Source organism: Schizosaccharomyces octosporus (genome assembly GCF_000150505.1).
Source record: "Schizosaccharomyces octosporus yFS286 unplaced genomic scaffold supercont6.1, whole genome shotgun sequence".
NCBI lineage: Eukaryota > Fungi > Ascomycota > Schizosaccharomycetes > Schizosaccharomycetales > Schizosaccharomycetaceae > Schizosaccharomyces > Schizosaccharomyces octosporus.
Genome location: NW_013185619.1, coordinates 881241 through 898883, shown reverse-complemented (window position 1 = coordinate 898883; position 17643 = coordinate 881241). Strand labels below are relative to the sequence as shown.

The window sequence follows — 17643 nt, the reverse complement described above, 5'->3', positions numbered from 1 at the left end:
GATATGAATCAAATGCCAATATAATGCGTGAGATTGTCAAAATCTCATGGTATAAACTTGTATGGCCAGCATACAAGAGATAAATATGCAATCTAAGCACAGCTCTAGCCTTGTGCAAATAAGCTTAGAAAAGGACGACTATCAATGTCAAGGCGAAAAGAAGAGAAACATAGCTAGCGCTGGAGGTTCTGGAGGCAGAGCTAGGAACACTCTTTGATGCACTCCTACCAGATGAAGAAGGTGCCGCCTTAGAAGATGATACAACTGAGGTATGCAAAGATTGAGTAGAGGAAGGTGCTACTGCACTTTCACCTGCAGATGATGTAGTCTCGCTGGGATCGGAATAAGAAGCATCAGAGGGTCTGGAAACAGCAGGTGGTAAAGTCATGGAGGGAGTGGAAGAGGTGGGAATGTAACTAGGAGTAGTTACGGTTACAGTAACGGCGGCAGGGCAAGTAGCACCAGTGTTTTGAACAGTTTCAGTTGTAACAGAAATTGTACCATTAGGAGCCAAAGAAGCAGTGGCTACTGCGGAGGAGTTTGTGGTAGGAGAAAGAGTACTGGGTCTAACAGAAGAAGGTGTAGCGATGGTGGAAGAATTCGTGTAAGGAGGAACAGTACCTGGTCTAACAGGAGAAGGTGTAGCGGTAACGGAAGAGTTTGTAAAGGGAGGAACAGTACCTGTTCTCACAGAAGAAGGTGCATTGATGACAGAAGTATTTGTATAGGGAAGAGCAGTATTGGGTCTAACGGAAGAAGGTGTCGTAGTGACAGAAGTATTTGTATAGGGAGGAACAGTATTGGGTCTAACGGAAGAAGGTGTCGTAGTGACAGAAGTATTTGTATAGGGAGGAACAGTATTGGGTCTAATGGAAGAAGGTGTCGTAGTGACAGAAGTATTTGTATAGGGAGGAACAGAACTCTGGTATGTAGAAGACGCAGGCACAGTCAAGACCGAAGAGTTGCTACTAATAGGAGTAGATGGAACATTGGAAGAAGTAATCGCGGGCGAGGAAGGGTTTGCAGAAGAATTTAAAGCAGCAGGGCTATTAGTGACAGAAGGCACAAAAGTAGTAGAGCGATGTATAGAAGTAACATTCAAGTTAGAAGTGACCAACGGGGAGCTTGTAGTTGTGGAAGTATTGGGAGTTGCTGCGTTATTTGTAGGTGAAGACACCACAGTAGTAGAAGTAGAGTTGGTAAAAATAGGAGTAGATGTCGTTGACAAGGGCGAAGATGAATTAGCGTAATAAGGACCAGATGTAACAGTGCTCTTAGGAGAAGTGGTAACTGCAACGGAGGGACTAGTAGTATAAACGACCACAGAAGTGGTATTGAAATTAGGACTAGTAGTTTCAACAGTGGAGCTAGAAGGAGTCGATGATGGTTGGAAGGCAGGTGCCATAGTCCAATTGCCCGTATTCGATGTATTCGTCTTTAATTGTGGAACTGCATTAGCACGCAAGGCATCATCATCAAGGGGACTCTTTATTCCTTTCTTATCCATTACGGTAAAAGTTTCCGATTGGGCATAAACAAAGGAACTATCGACAGGAGAAACGAGGTTGACTCGATAACCTGAACCAGGCGTAAGCTCAAGAGGTGGAAGAGTTGCATCCTTTTTAGATGTGTCAATAGTCATTGCATACTGATTAACTGCAGGATTTACTTTTTCATTGACAACGTAAACATGTGCTTCCGATGGATCTGTGCTTTCAACAGACCAATCCAAAACCTCTGGACTTTGAGAAAACCACAATGATTCTCTTGAAGGTTTTTGAATTGTTATAGCACTGCATAACTGTAATAAACTGAGCGCCGTGCCAATAAACGTAATTTGACGCATTTTTCTTTTTTTTTAGACAAATAAACAAACTTTCACTAAAAAGGGATGAAAGGTATAAAGCTGTCTTAAGCGTTGACAAATAGAAACAATGACCGATTAGTGCAGAATTATGTTCCTAAACTGAATAAACAAATGATTTTGTTTTTATAGTAGGATGTTTGGTGTGAAGAAACTGTGTCTATAATAACCCTCAAAAACGTAAACAAAAACAAACTCAAAATAAACAAATCCTGGTGATATTAGGGATTGCAACAAGTCTTTTATAGTTTCAGTATATTGCCTATTATGAATCTCGCTATGGTTAGTTACCATGGTAACCAAGGTGTGCTGGTAGTAAATAAACAGTAAAATAGAGAATAAAGCCATTTCGTGACGTGTTCGTAAATAAAAACAACGAGATCATATGGAGAAACAAAAAAAGTAAATAGTTTTCTGAAACGTGGCTGGAAGTGGATCCCCATTGTGCAATAGTCCTTGAGGGAGTGAGGTCGGTTGAATGTACAAGGAGTTTAGTATACCATACAGGTCATAAAATAATAAAAACTTTCTTTTTAGTATGTTATTGTGGAGATAGTACGAAGCTCTAAATTAGACTTTAGACGAAGGATATTAATAAAAGTCGTAAAATCGTAAGAACACAGGTGGAAATATGGAGTGCCCACCAAATGAAAGAAGGACCTGCAAACGTACGAGTAAAAGTCATATCTAAAAAGGGCCCAAAAGCCTTCGTTTCACTATAGACGTAGTTTTTGACAGGAGATGGTAGGTATGAGAGGTAATGATGGAACTTGGATTGCAGATTTCTGCGAAACATGGAAGGTACATTTCTCAAAGTCAACTCTACAAAACCGATGTTTCCTCCAAAATATCCCATAACACTTGGTAAAGTATGCTCAATGACGCCATTCGGGTGATGATAGTCGCACCCCATATGATCGTGGCCTGAAAGGATCAAGGCTATACTAGGCAATAAGTGGAAAATATGTTGGGTTGTCTCGTAGGAAAGATGGTTTTGCTTCAGGACTCGATGGTTATCAGAACGTGATATAAAAGGCTTATCCACACAGGCATGCTGGGGCTTGTAGAATGGAACATGGGTAAAAATGATCGTAGGGATTTCTGCTTGAGCGGCTTGTTCATAAAGAAAAGTCCATACATCGACGGCTTCCTTCGACAGGGGAAGGATACCAGAACAAGAAAGACTATTGCAAGATTGAAATTTCGAGGCCACCTCTGGGTTAAACTGAACATTATCTAAAGCTAAACTATTTATTCCAAGTATACGTACAGGGTGACCAGCGACGGAGGTTTTCGTAGCCCAATTCATTAATCCAAAAGAAGATATCCACTTTTCGGTCTGTGAGTCAGACAACTCGTTTCCATAACCGATGTCATGATTTCCTGGAATCGCCCAAACTGGAATTTCATTGACTTGAGGAGTAGCCTCTTTGACTACACCTGTACTATTAAAATCCGCAGCCCCTGTAATTCGCTTCAGTCTTTCTGCACGATTTTTAAACTCATTAACGTCCAAATTTTGAAAACTCACAAGATCACCCAATAGAACCATAGCGTCGGGCTTCCCCCAAAACTTGTTTGTTTGAACCAAGTGTCTCAAGTAAAGATCGTTTCCCAGAACATCAACGGTGCCTTTGAGAAATCCGTTGGCCTCCACCTTATGATTACCTTCAATCTGTGGGTCAGCAACTCCCATAATTGTAAATGAACTATTCAGTTCACGCGGCCCAAATCCAAAGGAAGAAAAAACCCCAAACCAAATGGGGTAAGCATAGTAAATCGCTAGCAATGCCAAAGAAAGATATTGAAGGATACCAATAGCTTTGCTAACCCAGACAAAAAACTGACGAATTGATTTCGGAGACGCCATTTATCAAGTTAAATAGTTATACTTAGAATTATATTTGGACCAAAACACCAAGTTTTAAGAAACGAGTGACAAAAAATAAAAACAATATCTGTTTACAAAATACAAGCAAAACCCATATATTAAAGGAGGATATAAGATATCATGGGTAGCAAAAAGATCACTTATAAAGTAAAAATTGGTATAAACAAACTAATTTTATCAAAACTTAGAAACTGTATTCTCTTAAGCGTTGAATGACATCTGCGTTTGTCTTGGTGCTCATTTGAATTACGAATGTTAAGTATCTCTACGGATTCTTGTTTACCGTCGTTCAGTGATCTGTTATTCTATATTAAGGAAACATAAGGTTATGCACTAGTAAATTATTGTTTGATTCATGTCGGTGTAGAATATTTTCATCCATTATTTTCTCAGAATCCTTCGCGAGCGAATTATAAATGAAAATAATGTTCATTACTTTAACATATTTTATTTATAAAGACTCCAGTAGAGTTTGAATCATCAATAATTCACCGTCTTCTCGTTCTCCTTGTAATGTTACCTGACGAAAAGCAGTCCTGCTACCTTCAGTGGTAGGGACCCAAAAAAAAATTTTGACTATAAATAAACAAGTGTCAAACTAGGCAGCACCTTCATTCTCTTTTTTTCTATAATACTAATAATGTCTACCGATCGTATTGAATATCTTCGCTCTAAATTGGCTCAATATCCCGATTTCCCCAAGAAGGGAATTCTTTTTGAGGATATTATGCCAATTTTCTCTGACCCTAAGGCTTTTGGTATTCTCGTTGATCTTTTGGTCGAACTCATTCAAAAACAATTCAAGGAAATTGATGTCATTGTTGGTTTGGAAGCCCGCGGCTTCCTTTTTGGTCCTACCTTGGCCTTGCGTTTGAATGCAGGATTCGTCCCCGTTCGTAAACCTAACAAGCTCCCTGGTGATTTGGCTACTATCACCTTCAAAAAGGAGTATGCTGAAGATGCTTTCGCTATGCAAAAATCTTCCATCAAGCCCTCCCAACGTGTCTTGATCGTCGATGACATCTTGGCTACTGGCGGTACCGCTTTGGCTGCTGATGAATTGATTATGCAATTGAATGGTAACTTGTTAGGCCATGTTTTCTTGATGGAATTGGACTTTTTGGAAGGCCGTAAGCGTCTCAAGGCCCCTACATTCACTCTTTTTAGCGGTCAATCTGAGGCTCCTGAAGGAAGCGAATTTGCTTAAGGCATCCATGTTTTAGTATTTGTTTATTAGGGATTTTCGGTAATAGCGGCTTTTAGTTCAGTTTCCAGGTTTTCATAAGACCGAGCAGGTGCTTATTCTTTGTGTTTTTGGATAGTAATTTTGCTTGTATACTAGATTTATCAGAGCACAATGCACTTAATAGAATCAATCGTTTTTAAAGAATACTGATACACTTTTATACAACAAAATTGCAATTATCTTATTGTTAATCGTTAAATGTTTTCTAACATATATATCATCAAACATACGTATAATAAGGAAGTAAACAAAGTGAAATGCTGAGTATTATCCTAATTCCTGTTTATTAAATAATCGCGTTCATCGAAGCAAGTTTCACAAACGTAGAAGTTCTCAATCAAGGAGTTTTGAAAATAACAAGGTGCGTCTTTTTGAACCTTTTGCACAGTTATGTTTCCCCATTGAAGGACAAAACTTTGATTTGAATCAAGGTGAATTGTTGGTGGCACGTAAGGTTTAATTAAACCAAAAAAATAGGACGAAGGAGACTCTTGCATCAACTTTGTTTTGTTCGTTCTAGGGTCCTGGTCCAACAATAAAAGCAATCCTGCTTTCTGTGCATTCTTCGCTTGTTGTAACCAGCTGCAGTCTCCGGTTGGAGCTATATAAGCTACGCCAGGCGTTAAAGAGAAAGGCAGTTTGTTACACAAACTGGTGTTTAAAAATGCCAATGGTAACTGCAAAGGTTCCTCGAAAGTTCCTTCATGAACGTGAAGGAACTCAGAATATGCTTCTTCTTTTGTATTGACAGAAACCAAATGCGCAGAAACTGTAGGCGTATGTAGCGTCTGTAGACTCATAAACATTGCATAATTGGGATCAGTCAAATAGACTGTATCATTGTCTCCCGCTCTTTGGTTTCCTATTTTAAAAATGCGGTAGTACTCATTATCAATATACTTTATTAGGCGAATCCTATTGCCTATCAATGTTGGTACATATATCTGGTTCATGGAACGTTCAGTAGATTTGAAAGGAGGTAATAGAACATTCCCATATAGAATTTCAACGACGTCTGCAACTCTTGGTCTTGCACAAATTCCATTAGGATCAATTATTCCATCAACAACATGCTGATGACTAGATTCTACCATTTCGAAGACATAATCGAAATCCTCCCTGGATGCTATTTTAGAAAAGAAAGAAGGTTCAGCGTAATTCTCATCGGGATTAAGAAGACACGTCCCAGGATGCTGACGTTTATAAGAGTTAACGGCTTTATGCGTTAGTGTATTAATGGGTAATAAATGACCTTCGGTAGTAAAAAGGAAATCTTGGAATTTAGAATGAAAAATATTGCTTTCATCAAAGAGAAGATATAGATACTTCAAGGTTTCACTAAGAAAAAAACTCTCCATTCGATCAGAACGTACCCCTGTTTGAAGGTTATCTAGGGAAGCAAATCCACAAGACGTACGAAGATTCTTTTCAATGTTTTTCAAAATTATCTTTCCTACTTCCAAGTAAAATGGATCTTTAGTAGCACGATATAGATAGTACGTGGATTCAGCAAACTCTGGTCTTAAGGGATATCCTTGTAGTTCTATGGTTTTGGTATGAAAGTTAAATCTTTCTGGTATTTGTCCGTACTTCATGTAAATTGAAAAATAGTAGAGATGTGACTTTTTCGCAGACTCCAGCTCGCCAGCGAGAACCAGTAACCCAGGAAAATAGGCTCCTAGAGAGTCAACCCAATACGTTGCAGTAGTCCCACTGCTAGCGTACACATTTTGGTAGTAATAATCTTCTGTGGAAGACATATATTGACGAATATTGCTTAAGGATTCTTCCCAGACCTGAAGAAATCGTATATCATCGAGCAAAATATATGATTTAAAAGCATATTCATAAAAGCTATCAATTCCAGCTCCTATACCAGAAACAGGATATATCCAATTTCCGCTCATTACGTCGATGCTGTTTCCTAATAGACCAATGCTACTTCTACGATTCCATATAGCAAAAAAGGCATTTTCCGCCGCCTTACGAAACTCCGGATTTCCACTAAGGATGCTCAGCATCGAAAATTCAAGGACAAGACTGGAAGCCCCAGCGGAGCAGGACTCATTCGTCTCTTTTGAAGAGACTCCTTTCATCAAATTTATCCTCGCAAAAGGGATTTTCGTTGGTGTTCGAAATGCAATTAATAGACGCTCACCAAGTTCGGTTGCTAAAGTTAACAACTCATTGTTATACCCAGGAAGTTGAAATCCGTACTGTGGATCTGAAGCAAAAACGTGGCCGGACAGTAGACCTCCTAAAATCCTGATAGTAGCTTCAAATAGTTGAACTTTTGTGTCAGTTTCGAATGTCAAATGTTGAATGACCTTCCGAACAGCTTCGTGGAAACCTTCAGTATCATTTAAGACCACCAACGTATCTATAGTATCTATCAGGGTTAGGAGGTAGTTACCGCGTACATCGTTGACGCCAAGATTATGAGAGTCTTTAAAGTCTGGTCCCAATCCTTTGCAAGACAAGGGAGCAAGTTCGTCAAGAGGAAATGCAAGGTCTAAGTAATTGGAGTAGCCATGATAAAACAACTCTCGGGTAAGGTTTCTGACAACTATAAGTAAAATTATTCAATTTTCACCCTCATTTCTTTCTTTTCAAAATATCATACCTTAACCCCAGCGCTTCATTTGCATCAATTCCATAACCCAGAATTCCTTGAAACAGCCATAGAGATGCTAAAATCCACTTAGTAAAACCCAAAAAGAGCATAGATCCTTGTTATAATATTCAATAATTTTCTAGATAAGCTGATCCTGAAGCTTGTAATCCATCTAGAGTATGGAACTCAATATACTGGCTTTCTTCAACGTATAGCCTATGAAAAGTCAAATAGATTTCTATAAAAAAAAGAAACAATATCTTGAAAGGATTTATTAACAAGCTTCTTGGGTTTAGTAAGACGTTTTGGGGGAAGCGTCGTAGGATTACTTAATTCTTCCTCACTTGAGATACAAACGGCTTTGTTTGGTCGTTCTACAGCAAATCCTTGGCATATATAGAAAGATTTTATTACGAGAGATTTGTTCGCTTTTATTGAAAAAGTTTCAACCTGTTCATCATTCGTCTCTTTGGCTTGTCACTCCTCATTCCTTAAGCTATAATTTGGGATTTAATACTGCTTTTAACGTTACAATAGGTTTTGAAATAGAAAATAAAAGACTGTATAACATAACCTTTTTTTTTTGCAAATTAGCATCATAGCCAATATCATTTTCTAGCTTTTTTGATTCCTACTCCCAGTAATTATCGAAGCAAGAAGATTTATTCAATTTATATTTAATTGGGGGGGGGGGTTCTCAATTCTATTCACGTATTTTTTTATACTTCTCCCAGCTGTTAAAAATCCTTAATTTATTTTTTATTTGTTTATTTACGTTTATTGCATCTGTGTATTTATAATTGACAAGATATTAGCGTAAAGAGGTAATATTCCTTATTTTCTAAGACTCACAACATGCCTTATGTACCGATTACCCATTTCCTAAATTGTGCGTATTCCGTTTCATTCAAAGGAAAGTCAATAGATTTCCTATTTGCAGCTCTCTTTGTAGCTTCCATATAGTACTTTCTTTCTTTCGGGCTTACGTGGATAACTAAATTGAACAGAATGGGAAAGCCAGTGATCATCAAAGCAAAGAAGGACTACGATGGTGTATATGAGCCAGAACGCATGAATTGGCTTCGATTACAATACTATCGTTATCAGGTTACTCTTGGTCCATATGTCTTTACTTCTCATGAAGCATTTGTTTTCAATACCATTGTTCTCCTTTTGCTTTTCCTAATCGGTTGGGCCGTAAAGTCTATAGTCGTCAAATTAACTCCACCTTTGTGGAACTTGGTGTTATACATACCTGCTACCGTATTGTATCTCGTTCAGAAGAATGCTTAAAGGGGGTGGGGGAACTACCTGTTATGTCCATCCATAATTCTTGCCTAATTGATAGAACTGACGAATACATACCTGGGTGAACAGCTCTTTATACGATAGCTTAATAGTTCTTTCTTCCTTGGATTTGCCTCCTTATTCGCATTCACAACGAAAACAACCGGTCATATTACTTAAAACCTTATGTTTGGCGTGAAGATACTCATTCTCAAATCCATTAGTTACTTAATTTTATTATTTGAATGATGCATACCCTATAAATCAATTATGTATTTAGACGCTTTAGCATCTTTATTTCGAAATTTAGGCGGTTCCCTCATTTACGGTCCTTCCATCGGAAAGAAAGAAAACAGCTTTACTTTGCTAGCGATAATATCTCCAGATAATACTTGACATATACTTACATAACTCTTAGATTTAAAGTCTGCATCATTTTGCCGGCTACGTTTTACATCCTTTTTACAAATACCCATATCTAATACCAAAATTCTCAGATAGTAAGATGGGTGATATAGTTTTGTATATGTTGTATCACAAGAATATGAAAGATAGGAAGCGAAAAAAAGACATAATAAAAGAGTGTAGGGTCCTTTAATAGCGTGACCGTGTCGCATAGTTAGAAACAGTATGAGCTTAAACGAGCAATAATTGCTATGCCAGACATGGCAGAATGCAAGAGAAAGAAAGTATAGTTAATGAATAAAAGCACAAAAGATAGCTTATACAAGACAAACCATCTCAAATTAATTACAAATAAATGTCTTTTCGCGATTGGCCTGAAGGTTGAATTTACATTGGATTACGCCGGGCAGATCTTCTGGAAATGAGTGACGACTGAGCAAGATCTAATTGGAAAGAATCTCTTTCATCGCTGTTGGAGAGATCACTAAAGGGGAAACTCGTTCCTGTTTGTTCATCGCCCGAATCTTCTTCAACAATTAGGTCGGCCGCCGAATTAATTCTCGAAGAATGGGCTTTTTTATGCTGACTGTTAGGGAAGTTAGAGCGACGAGCATCATATGCAACCATCATTGCATCACTCAAAGTAGTAATGGATGGTGATTTATGCATAGATGCACTAGATGTGCGGGAAACCATAGTTCTCTTTGGTCTTTCCTTGAAATCAGATGTCATTCGTCCAGGTGAAGAAGAAGTTGAATCTATAGAGCGCGAGTAAAATTTTGGCTTATGGGAAGGAACCAAAAGCATCTTCGGTTCACCACGAATCCAAGGATGTTGGAAAAACTGATGGATATCATATCGTTCTCTTGGATCCACTGTCAATAAATGGGCAACCAAATCTTTCGCAGATTCTGATATATTGTCCCACCAAGGAGATAAAAACTCGAATTCTCCTTTCACAACTTTGGATGCCAAGAGTTTCACATTATCGTCAAAAAAAGGTGGAAATCCACACAACATTGTGTGCAGCAAACAGCCTAACGCCCACATATCCACATTTTTAGAATAAAGTTCATCATTTACAATTTCGGGAGCCGCATAACCTACTGTTCCGCAAGGAGTAGATGTTTTCGTATTCCAAACAACTTTACTGAAACCAAAGTCACCAATTAAAATTTTGCCTATACCACCACCTCCAACGCCAGGCGTGAAAACACCTTCGTCTCGCTTGATCGGATCTAATGGGGGCGGTTGATATCCTTCTGTAGGACGAAAAGGGATTGGTTTAAACAACACATTCTCAGGTTTAATGTCCCTGTGAACGATGCCACATACGTCGTGAAGATGTTGTATTGCATCTGCTATTTGGACTATTACATGCCTTGCGAGTTGTTCTGAGAAGTAAGTGAAATAAACGATCTTGTGAAAAATTTCTCCTCCCTCAGCGAGCTCCAAAACAAGATAAAAGAAATCATCTGCTTCAATAAAATCGAGCAAAGTGACAATGTTTTTGTGTTGAATCCTTCGCAATATATTCACTTCCTTATGAACTCCACTCCTCTATTTATCAGATTAGCTGTTGCTCAATCAATTTTTTTTTTTTTTTTTTTTGTTTTCTAGAGTTTTCATAGAATCAAGTACGAAGAAAAGCAAAACTCTTCTCTTCATCTAGAAGTTCCTTGATAACCGGAAGTATAAGTACCAACAAATTTGAAATCTTACCTGTTTCAAGTTCATCTCGTACTTGCGGATGACTTTAACAGCAACGTCTTTCTCAAGCTCGAAAGAATATGCCTTGTATACTTTGCTGTAGGCTCCACTATACATCACCATTAATATTCTATCCTTTATGAGACTGATCATCCACTTACTCTCCCAATTTCTCCTTTAATTGAAACTTTTCTAAACCAGGAAAATGAATAGATTCAGAAGAATCAGCTTCTGCATTACGACTTTGCTGGCTAGTTATGTCAGCAGACTTTTCTGAACCGAGAGCTTTCTTGCCCTTCTTTCGGTCCTTATTTGGTTTGACGGCTTTAATGAATTTTCGAAATCCCTAATGCATTGTTATTAGTTTTAGTTAAAGACTAATTTCTGTACCGTCAAAATTGACATAGTGCCATTTGGTATTTGTTGTTGGTAGAATTGAGTTTCAGCATATCAAACCGGTCTCATTTCAGCTAGTTCACCTTCCCCCAAAAAGGACTACCGAACTATTGTAGATATATCTGCAAAATATCTTTATTCCTTCAAATATATAGATGATTGATTTGATGAACTTTTAATCAATGATACATTCACTGGGCTAATTAATCCTACAAGAGGGGACTCGATACATTCAATCCATGCTATAATGTTTTCGACGCGCTGGGACGCAATAGTTAGTGCTGATACTCAATTACAAAATATTCAGGCGTTGATAGATGAGTACGACAAACTCGTCGCAAGTACAAGACCGATTTGGAAGGAGCGGCTGCGACATTTAATTACTTTGGGTTTACTACTAAGAAACCGTAAAGGGAATGCATGGTTATATATTTTAATATTTTTCAAAGTTATATCGAGCTCACTTTCTCAAAGCAGAACGATATGTTTTCGAAAGCTTGAACGCGCTGGAAATGGATTTTTCACTATTATCGCTTTGATTAAAGGCCTTGTCGCTTTTCGGGGCCAAAATACTTTTGTGAATATATTCCAAAGTTTTATCAGTACAGAAAACATGCTTCCGAACTTTGATGCTCATAATGAAGGACCTACTGGTGTAATTGATCAAACGATTCTTATGCGACGAATTGTCATGGGTCTGTTTGATGGTTTATTTGAAACCCGTCTCCCAGCGACCCTATGGTTCAAATATAAAGAACTTCAAAACACAACAAAAAAAATTGATTGTCGGCCAAATGAATGTGCGTTCTGCATTTTACGGGACGAGGATAATGCTACCCTCACGAATCCGTACAGTGCTAATTGTCACCATACCTTTTGTTACGCCTGTGTCATGTCACGAAAAGAGCTGATAGTCGATTTAACCTGTCCCATATGCCAGACTAAAATCCACCGTTGTATTCCGGACACCAATTATGGCTAGATTTTATAATCGACGTTTATGTTTTGCTAGTCAATAAAACCAATTCCCACTTTTGCGTGCTTGAACAAGGTGTATTTAACCACATAAAACAGGAAAATACTACACAGTGTAAATTTATTTACTTCATCAACTCTACAGGATAAGCTTACATTTTACAATCAATTACTCAATGTCAGGTTATACGCACCGAAAACAGTCTTATTTGATTTCCGATAATCAAGGAAGTTATTTAGATAGAGCAGCTCAGACAAAGCTTTCCGGCTCAACCTTTACCCTTTACTTTTGGGAAGACATTTGCTTAAGCTTTTGCTTAACAATCTTTTGTTCCTCGATCAAAAAGGCACGAACAATACGGTCCTTAACGGCGTTGGCACTCAAGTTACCGCCATAAGCACGTTGGACAGTCTTCTTGTTGTGGGAAAGACGAGCAAACTCACGAGGACGCAGAGCGGGAATACCTTGCAAAGGAACGCCTGTGTCACCGCAACGAGGGATGGTGCCAAGCTTCTTGATATGCAAATAGCGGAGTTTGTTACCAGGAGTCTTAATGATTCTGGTCTTGTTGCTACGAGTGTTGTAAGCAAGGCGACGGCGGTAGGTAACTCGTTGAGCCATTTTGATCTTTTTTTCGTTTGTTCTGCGCAGGTTCTTTTTTGTACCTCTTGAGCAATTGTGTTGAGCGTGACTGTTTTTTTGCAGTTCTTTATGAACAGTTCACCTCATAAAACCAAATGAACGCAAAATTTACACTATATCCGTATAAGCTTTAACGACGTACCCCACCGTAAAATACAGTAAAGTAGTTAGTGTAGTAACATAGGTAGTTTGACTTTATTCTTTTAATAATTTCATATTTAAGACTTTCTTAACACACTTATTCATTATATTATTTCTGTTTGTTTACTTTTATTCCTTATCAATAATTTATACAAGTTAGGTTTTTCTGGGAAAACAAGCGTTTCTGTCTATAATCGTCCGTCTCACCATGAGTCAACAAGCACGTCCTGCCAAATCCGTTGAAGGTTATATAATCATTGTAACTGGTTTGCATCCAGAGACTTCTGAAGAGCAGCTTGAAGATCTGTTTGCAGATTTCGGACCCGTTAAAAATCTGCATTTAAATTTGGACCGACGAACTGGTTATGTCAAGGGCTATGCATTAATCGAGTATGCCAAGTTAGAGCAAGCTGAAGATGCTGTTCGTCAGACTTCATTAATGTTATTAGAAAGAAAATTAGAGGTTGACTTTGCATTTCTGGAACCTCCTTCGCGTCCTCGCAGATCCTCTTTGGATTCTCGTAGTCGTAGTCCTTCGCCTCGACCCAGTCGCGATGATCGTGACATTAATATGGAAGTATCATGATGCATTGAAAAAATTGTTAAACTGGTATATACATATCACTTATGCACTCTGTCCGTTCGACGTCGCGATTGATAATAGGTTTTGCTTCCTTAGAAATGCGTACATAATTACACAAGCAATGCTTGCGATCGGGAAGGGGTGTTTCATATTCAATCAAGCAAGTACGGAAATAACGGGAACTTATTATTTTAGACCCGTACAATGCATTAGTCCACCAGGTGCTTTACATAAGTTTGTTCAACGAACGAAGTGCCTTCAGAAAGAACAAATCACATCCATTATCGACACCGGCATTCTTCAAAGAGTTCGTCAACAGTTCGAAAAGCGTTTACGAAATGGACAAAGGTTCCGTATGGAAGGTGGTTGTATACTATATGACAGATTACAAATAGAATATGAAGGAACTATGGGTTGTTTTCTCTTTTACACAGGTTATGGTTTTAGATGCCAAGTTATATGCGATGGTTGTCAGATCTCTACGATAGGTAATAACGACTGTTTACATCAACTAGTCTCATTTATTTAAGGGAGTGGTTCCAAGAAGTATCTCTCAATGAGAGGATTCTTCTTGTTATCGTCCAATTTTACAAAACTCTATCAACTTAAAGAAGTGAAAGGTTTAAAAAAGTGATATTAAGCGATCATAGAAATCATTGAAATGGTTGTATGTGTAAAACGTTGTCATAACTAACGGTGATTACTGGGTTATGGATCAAAGTGTTTAAATGATTTCACCCGAAGACAAGGACTAAGAAATGAAGTGTATAAAATAAGCAAACAGGTTTGGTATATGCTTTTCTACGTCTATCCATAATAACTATTCCGTTGTTCATCCAACGCTTAAAGTGAAGTTATTCGCACACTCCTTCTCACACGTTCACACGTTCAGGAGCGAAGCACATACTGCGATTAAAAGAACATTTTCTCTTTGATTTGTCATCCTTTTTAGCTAAATTTTATTCTATATGAAATCGTCCAACCGTTTCTTAAAAATTTTATTTTCTCTTCTAATAGATATTATGATAAAGAGATTTTACTATGACGATGGAAATTGACTAAAAATTTAATGCAATGAATGAGTTTAACTTAGATCCTAATAATTATCCTTATAACGAGAGAGAGGCAATTTGCCATCAGGTAAAGTTTCCATGCCAACAACTGTGACTGCGCTTTGACACTATATATACTAGAAAGGATCCTTCAACGTTCTTTGTCTGCAACACCGTAAGCCAAGCGCTACATCTTGCGATTTTTATTTGATTTATTACAACATGGGTAAAGAAAAGGGACACATTAACATTGTCGTTATCGGTCACGTCGATTCTGGTAAGTCTACCACTACCGGTCACTTGATTTACAAGTGCGGTGGTATCGACAAGCGTACCATCGAAAAGTTCGAGAAGGAAGCCACCGAATTGGGTAAGGGTTCCTTCAAGTACGCCTGGGTTTTGGACAAGCTCAAGGCCGAACGTGAGCGTGGTATCACCATCGACATTGCCCTCTGGAAGTTCGAGACTCCCAAGTACTATGTTACTGTTATTGATGCCCCTGGTCACCGTGACTTCATCAAGAACATGATTACTGGTACTTCTCAAGCTGACTGTGCCATTCTTATCATTGGTGGTGGTACTGGTGAATTCGAAGCTGGTATCTCCAAGGACGGTCAAACTCGTGAGCACGCTTTGCTTGCCTACACCTTGGGTGTCAAGCAACTCATTGTTGCCGTCAACAAGATGGACTCTGTCCAATACTCTCAAGCTCGTTTTGAGGAAATTATCAAGGAGACCTCCAACTTCGTCAAGAAGGTCGGTTTCAACCCCAAGACCGTTCCTTTCGTCCCCGTCTCTGGTTTCCAAGGTGACAACATGATTGAGCCCACCACCAACATGACCTGGTACCAAGGCTGGCAAAAGGAGAGCAAGGCCGGTGTCGTCAAGGGTAAGACTCTTTTGGAAGCCATTGACGCCATTGAGCCCCCTGTTCGTCCCGTTGAGAAGCCTCTCCGTCTTCCTCTTCAAGATGTTTACAAGATCGGTGGTATTGGTACAGTCCCCGTCGGTCGTGTTGAGACTGGTGCTATCAAGCCCGGTATGGTTGTCACCTTCGCTCCCTCTGGTGTCACCACTGAAGTTAAGTCTGTCGAAATGCACCACGAGTCTCTCGACGCTGGTCTTCCCGGTGACAACGTTGGTTTCAACGTTAAGAACGTTTCCGTTAAGGACATCCGTCGTGGTAACGTTGCTGGTGACTCCAAGAACGACCCTCCCATGGGCTGTGCTAACTTCACCGCTCAAGTCATCATTCTTAACCACCCCGGTCAAATTTCTGCTGGTTACTCTCCTGTCTTGGATTGCCACACTTCTCACATTGCTTGCCGTTTCAACGAGCTCATTGAGAAGATTGACCGTCGTACCGGTAAGAAGATCGAAGAAGCTCCCAAGTTCGTCAAGTCCGGTGATGCTTGTATCGCTCAAATGATCCCTACTAAGCCTATGTGCGTTGAAGCTTTCACTGACTATGCTCCTCTTGGCCGTTTCGCCGTTCGTGACATGCGTCAAACCGTCGCTGTCGGTGTCATCAAGGCCGTTGAAAAGACTGCACCTGGTCAAGCTAAGGTTACCAAGGCTGCTCAAAAGGCCGGTGGTAAGAAGTAAGTTCTTACTATGTAGTTTTTGAAATAAAAGTGATTTGATGACATAAATTTATTAGCAGTAGTAGTATATTGAACAGTATTTCATTGAGAATACAGTAAGTATAATTACACCGCTCAGTTAGCTGAGTTAGCTGGGAATGTGAGCGTTTTCTGCAGTCATTAGTTTCAAGAATTAATGTAGAATAATCGAATCGAATTTTATTCGACTAGGCAATATTCATTTCATTGCGGTGAGGATTTTATTTGCGAACAATAAACTTCTTCAAAAATTTAACAAACTGAATAACATCATTACGGTGGAATACGTAATAAACTTGGAACACGCTTCGTTATGAGACGCTACACCAAAAAGTTCGTCTAAAAAGCAGTCACAAAAAGTACTGTGCACAATTCTGCAAAGTTCAGCAATTCATCCAGCACACAATGTCGGAATTCCAGAAGGTCGTTGTGATTGACGCTAAGGGGTAAGAATGAATTGAAATTGTAGAAGTTGTGAGGCTTATACTGACAAAAAATCTAGTCATCTCCTTGGACGTTTGGCATCTGTTGTCGCCAAGCAGCTTTTGGGTGGTCAAAAGGTTGTTGTTGTTCGCTGTGAAGAGTTGAACATCTCTGGTAGCTTCTTCCGTAACAAGCTTAAGTACCTTGCCTATTTGCGCAAGACTTGCCGTTACAACCCTACTCGTGGTGCTTTCCACTTCCGTGCTCCTTCTCGTATCTTCCAAAAGGCAGTTCGTGGTATGCTTCCCCACAAGAGCCCTCGTGGTCAAGCTGCTTTGGAGCACTTGCAAGCTGTTGAAGGTGTTCCACCTCCTTTTGACAAGCAAAAGCGTGTTGTTGTCCCTGCTGCCCTTCGTGTCTTGCGTCTCAAGCCCGGCCGTAAGTACTGCACTGTCGGCCGCCTTTCTTCTGAGGTTGGCTGGAAGTACGCCGACGTTGTTTCCAAGTTGGAAGAACGCAGAAAGGTCAAGAGCGCTGCTTTCTACCAAGCCAAGCACTCCAAGCAAAAGAAGGTTGCTGCTGCCAAGTCTGCTTCTTTTATCAACCAAAAGCTTGCTTCCTATGGTTACTAAATGAGCATCTTCGCTTCTTCTGGTTTTGCCCTATTAGCTACGTAGGAAATTGAATATGAGCACCAAGTCCCTTTCTTGTTATTTTATGTATTGTATATACTTAATTCCTGGTGTTTAGCGTGTAATTATTATACAAGCTGCCGTTTCTTGTATTTCATG

The 17643-nt window shown here is 39.2% G+C and overlaps 11 protein-coding genes across 11 annotated transcripts; 6 read left to right on the top strand and 5 right to left on the bottom strand.

Moving 5' to 3' along the window:
- Nucleotides 1–124: 124 nt before the first annotated feature.
- On the bottom strand, nucleotides 125–1846 carry SOCG_03023 (uncharacterized protein; the record flags this gene model as incomplete). Its single annotated transcript, XM_013161513.1, has 1 exon — nucleotides 125–1846. The coding sequence occupies one exon, from the start codon at nucleotides 1844–1846 to the stop codon at nucleotides 125–127; it is 1722 nt and encodes a 573-aa protein (XP_013016967.1).
- A 595-nt stretch (nucleotides 1847–2441) lies between these two features.
- Nucleotides 2442–3734, bottom strand: SOCG_03022 (phosphoprotein phosphatase; the record flags this gene model as incomplete). Its single annotated transcript, XM_013161512.1, has 1 exon — nucleotides 2442–3734. One exon carries the CDS (start codon nucleotides 3732–3734, stop codon nucleotides 2442–2444), a length of 1293 nt encoding a protein of 430 aa, XP_013016966.1.
- A 559-nt stretch (nucleotides 3735–4293) lies between these two features.
- Nucleotides 4294–5210, top strand: SOCG_03021 (adenine phosphoribosyltransferase). Its single transcript, XM_013161511.1, has one exon. It carries the CDS (start codon nucleotides 4396–4398, stop codon nucleotides 4960–4962), a length of 567 nt encoding a protein of 188 aa, XP_013016965.1. The 5' UTR covers nucleotides 4294–4395; the 3' UTR covers nucleotides 4963–5210.
- SOCG_03020 (alpha mannosidase-like protein) lies at nucleotides 5160–8310 on the bottom strand. The gene is made up of 2 exons (XM_013161510.1): nucleotides 7625–8310; nucleotides 5160–7560 (listed from the first exon to the last, which is right to left on the bottom strand). The coding sequence occupies exons 1-2, from the start codon at nucleotides 7723–7725 to the stop codon at nucleotides 5274–5276; spliced, it is 2388 nt and encodes a 795-aa protein (XP_013016964.1). The 5' UTR covers nucleotides 7726–8310; the 3' UTR covers nucleotides 5160–5273.
- Nucleotides 8311–8344: 34 nt separating this feature from the next.
- On the bottom strand, nucleotides 8345–11446 carry SOCG_03018 (CAMK/CAMK1 protein kinase Cmk2). Its single transcript, XM_013161508.1, has 5 exons — nucleotides 11408–11446; nucleotides 11179–11363; nucleotides 11030–11126; nucleotides 9159–10867; nucleotides 8345–9112 (listed from the first exon to the last, which is right to left on the bottom strand). The coding sequence occupies exons 1-4, from the start codon at nucleotides 11420–11422 to the stop codon at nucleotides 9695–9697; spliced, it is 1470 nt and encodes a 489-aa protein (XP_013016962.1). The 5' UTR covers nucleotides 11423–11446; the 3' UTR covers nucleotides 8345–9112; nucleotides 9159–9694.
- Nucleotides 8433–9437, top strand: SOCG_03019 (serine palmitoyl transferase A subunit). Its single transcript, XM_013161509.1, has one exon. The coding sequence runs from the start codon at nucleotides 8624–8626 to the stop codon at nucleotides 8906–8908; it is 285 nt and encodes a 94-aa protein (XP_013016963.1). The 5' UTR covers nucleotides 8433–8623; the 3' UTR covers nucleotides 8909–9437.
- Nucleotides 10934–13177, top strand: SOCG_03017 (ubiquitin-protein ligase E3). Its single transcript, XM_013161507.1, has one exon. The coding sequence runs from the start codon at nucleotides 11661–11663 to the stop codon at nucleotides 12393–12395; it is 735 nt and encodes a 244-aa protein (XP_013016961.1). The 5' UTR covers nucleotides 10934–11660; the 3' UTR covers nucleotides 12396–13177.
- Nucleotides 12507–13077, bottom strand: SOCG_03016 (60S ribosomal protein L34). The gene has a single exon (XM_013161506.1). It carries the CDS (start codon nucleotides 13008–13010, stop codon nucleotides 12672–12674), a length of 339 nt encoding a protein of 112 aa, XP_013016960.1. The 5' UTR covers nucleotides 13011–13077; the 3' UTR covers nucleotides 12507–12671.
- Nucleotides 13178–13380: 203 nt separating the features above from the next.
- SOCG_03015 (RNA-binding protein) lies at nucleotides 13381–13758 on the top strand (the record flags this gene model as incomplete). Its single annotated transcript, XM_013161505.1, has 1 exon — nucleotides 13381–13758. One exon carries the CDS (start codon nucleotides 13381–13383, stop codon nucleotides 13756–13758), a length of 378 nt encoding a protein of 125 aa, XP_013016959.1.
- A 1159-nt stretch (nucleotides 13759–14917) lies between these two features.
- SOCG_03014 (translation elongation factor EF-1 alpha Ef1a-c) lies at nucleotides 14918–16831 on the top strand. The gene has a single exon (XM_013161504.1). The coding sequence runs from the start codon at nucleotides 15030–15032 to the stop codon at nucleotides 16410–16412; it is 1383 nt and encodes a 460-aa protein (XP_013016958.1). The 5' UTR covers nucleotides 14918–15029; the 3' UTR covers nucleotides 16413–16831.
- SOCG_03013 (60S ribosomal protein L13/L16) lies at nucleotides 16766–17624 on the top strand. Its single transcript, XM_013161503.1, has 2 exons — nucleotides 16766–16875; nucleotides 16932–17624. Exons 1-2 carry the CDS (start codon nucleotides 16835–16837, stop codon nucleotides 17482–17484), a joined length of 594 nt encoding a protein of 197 aa, XP_013016957.1. The 5' UTR covers nucleotides 16766–16834; the 3' UTR covers nucleotides 17485–17624.
- Nucleotides 17625–17643: the final 19 nt, after the last annotated feature.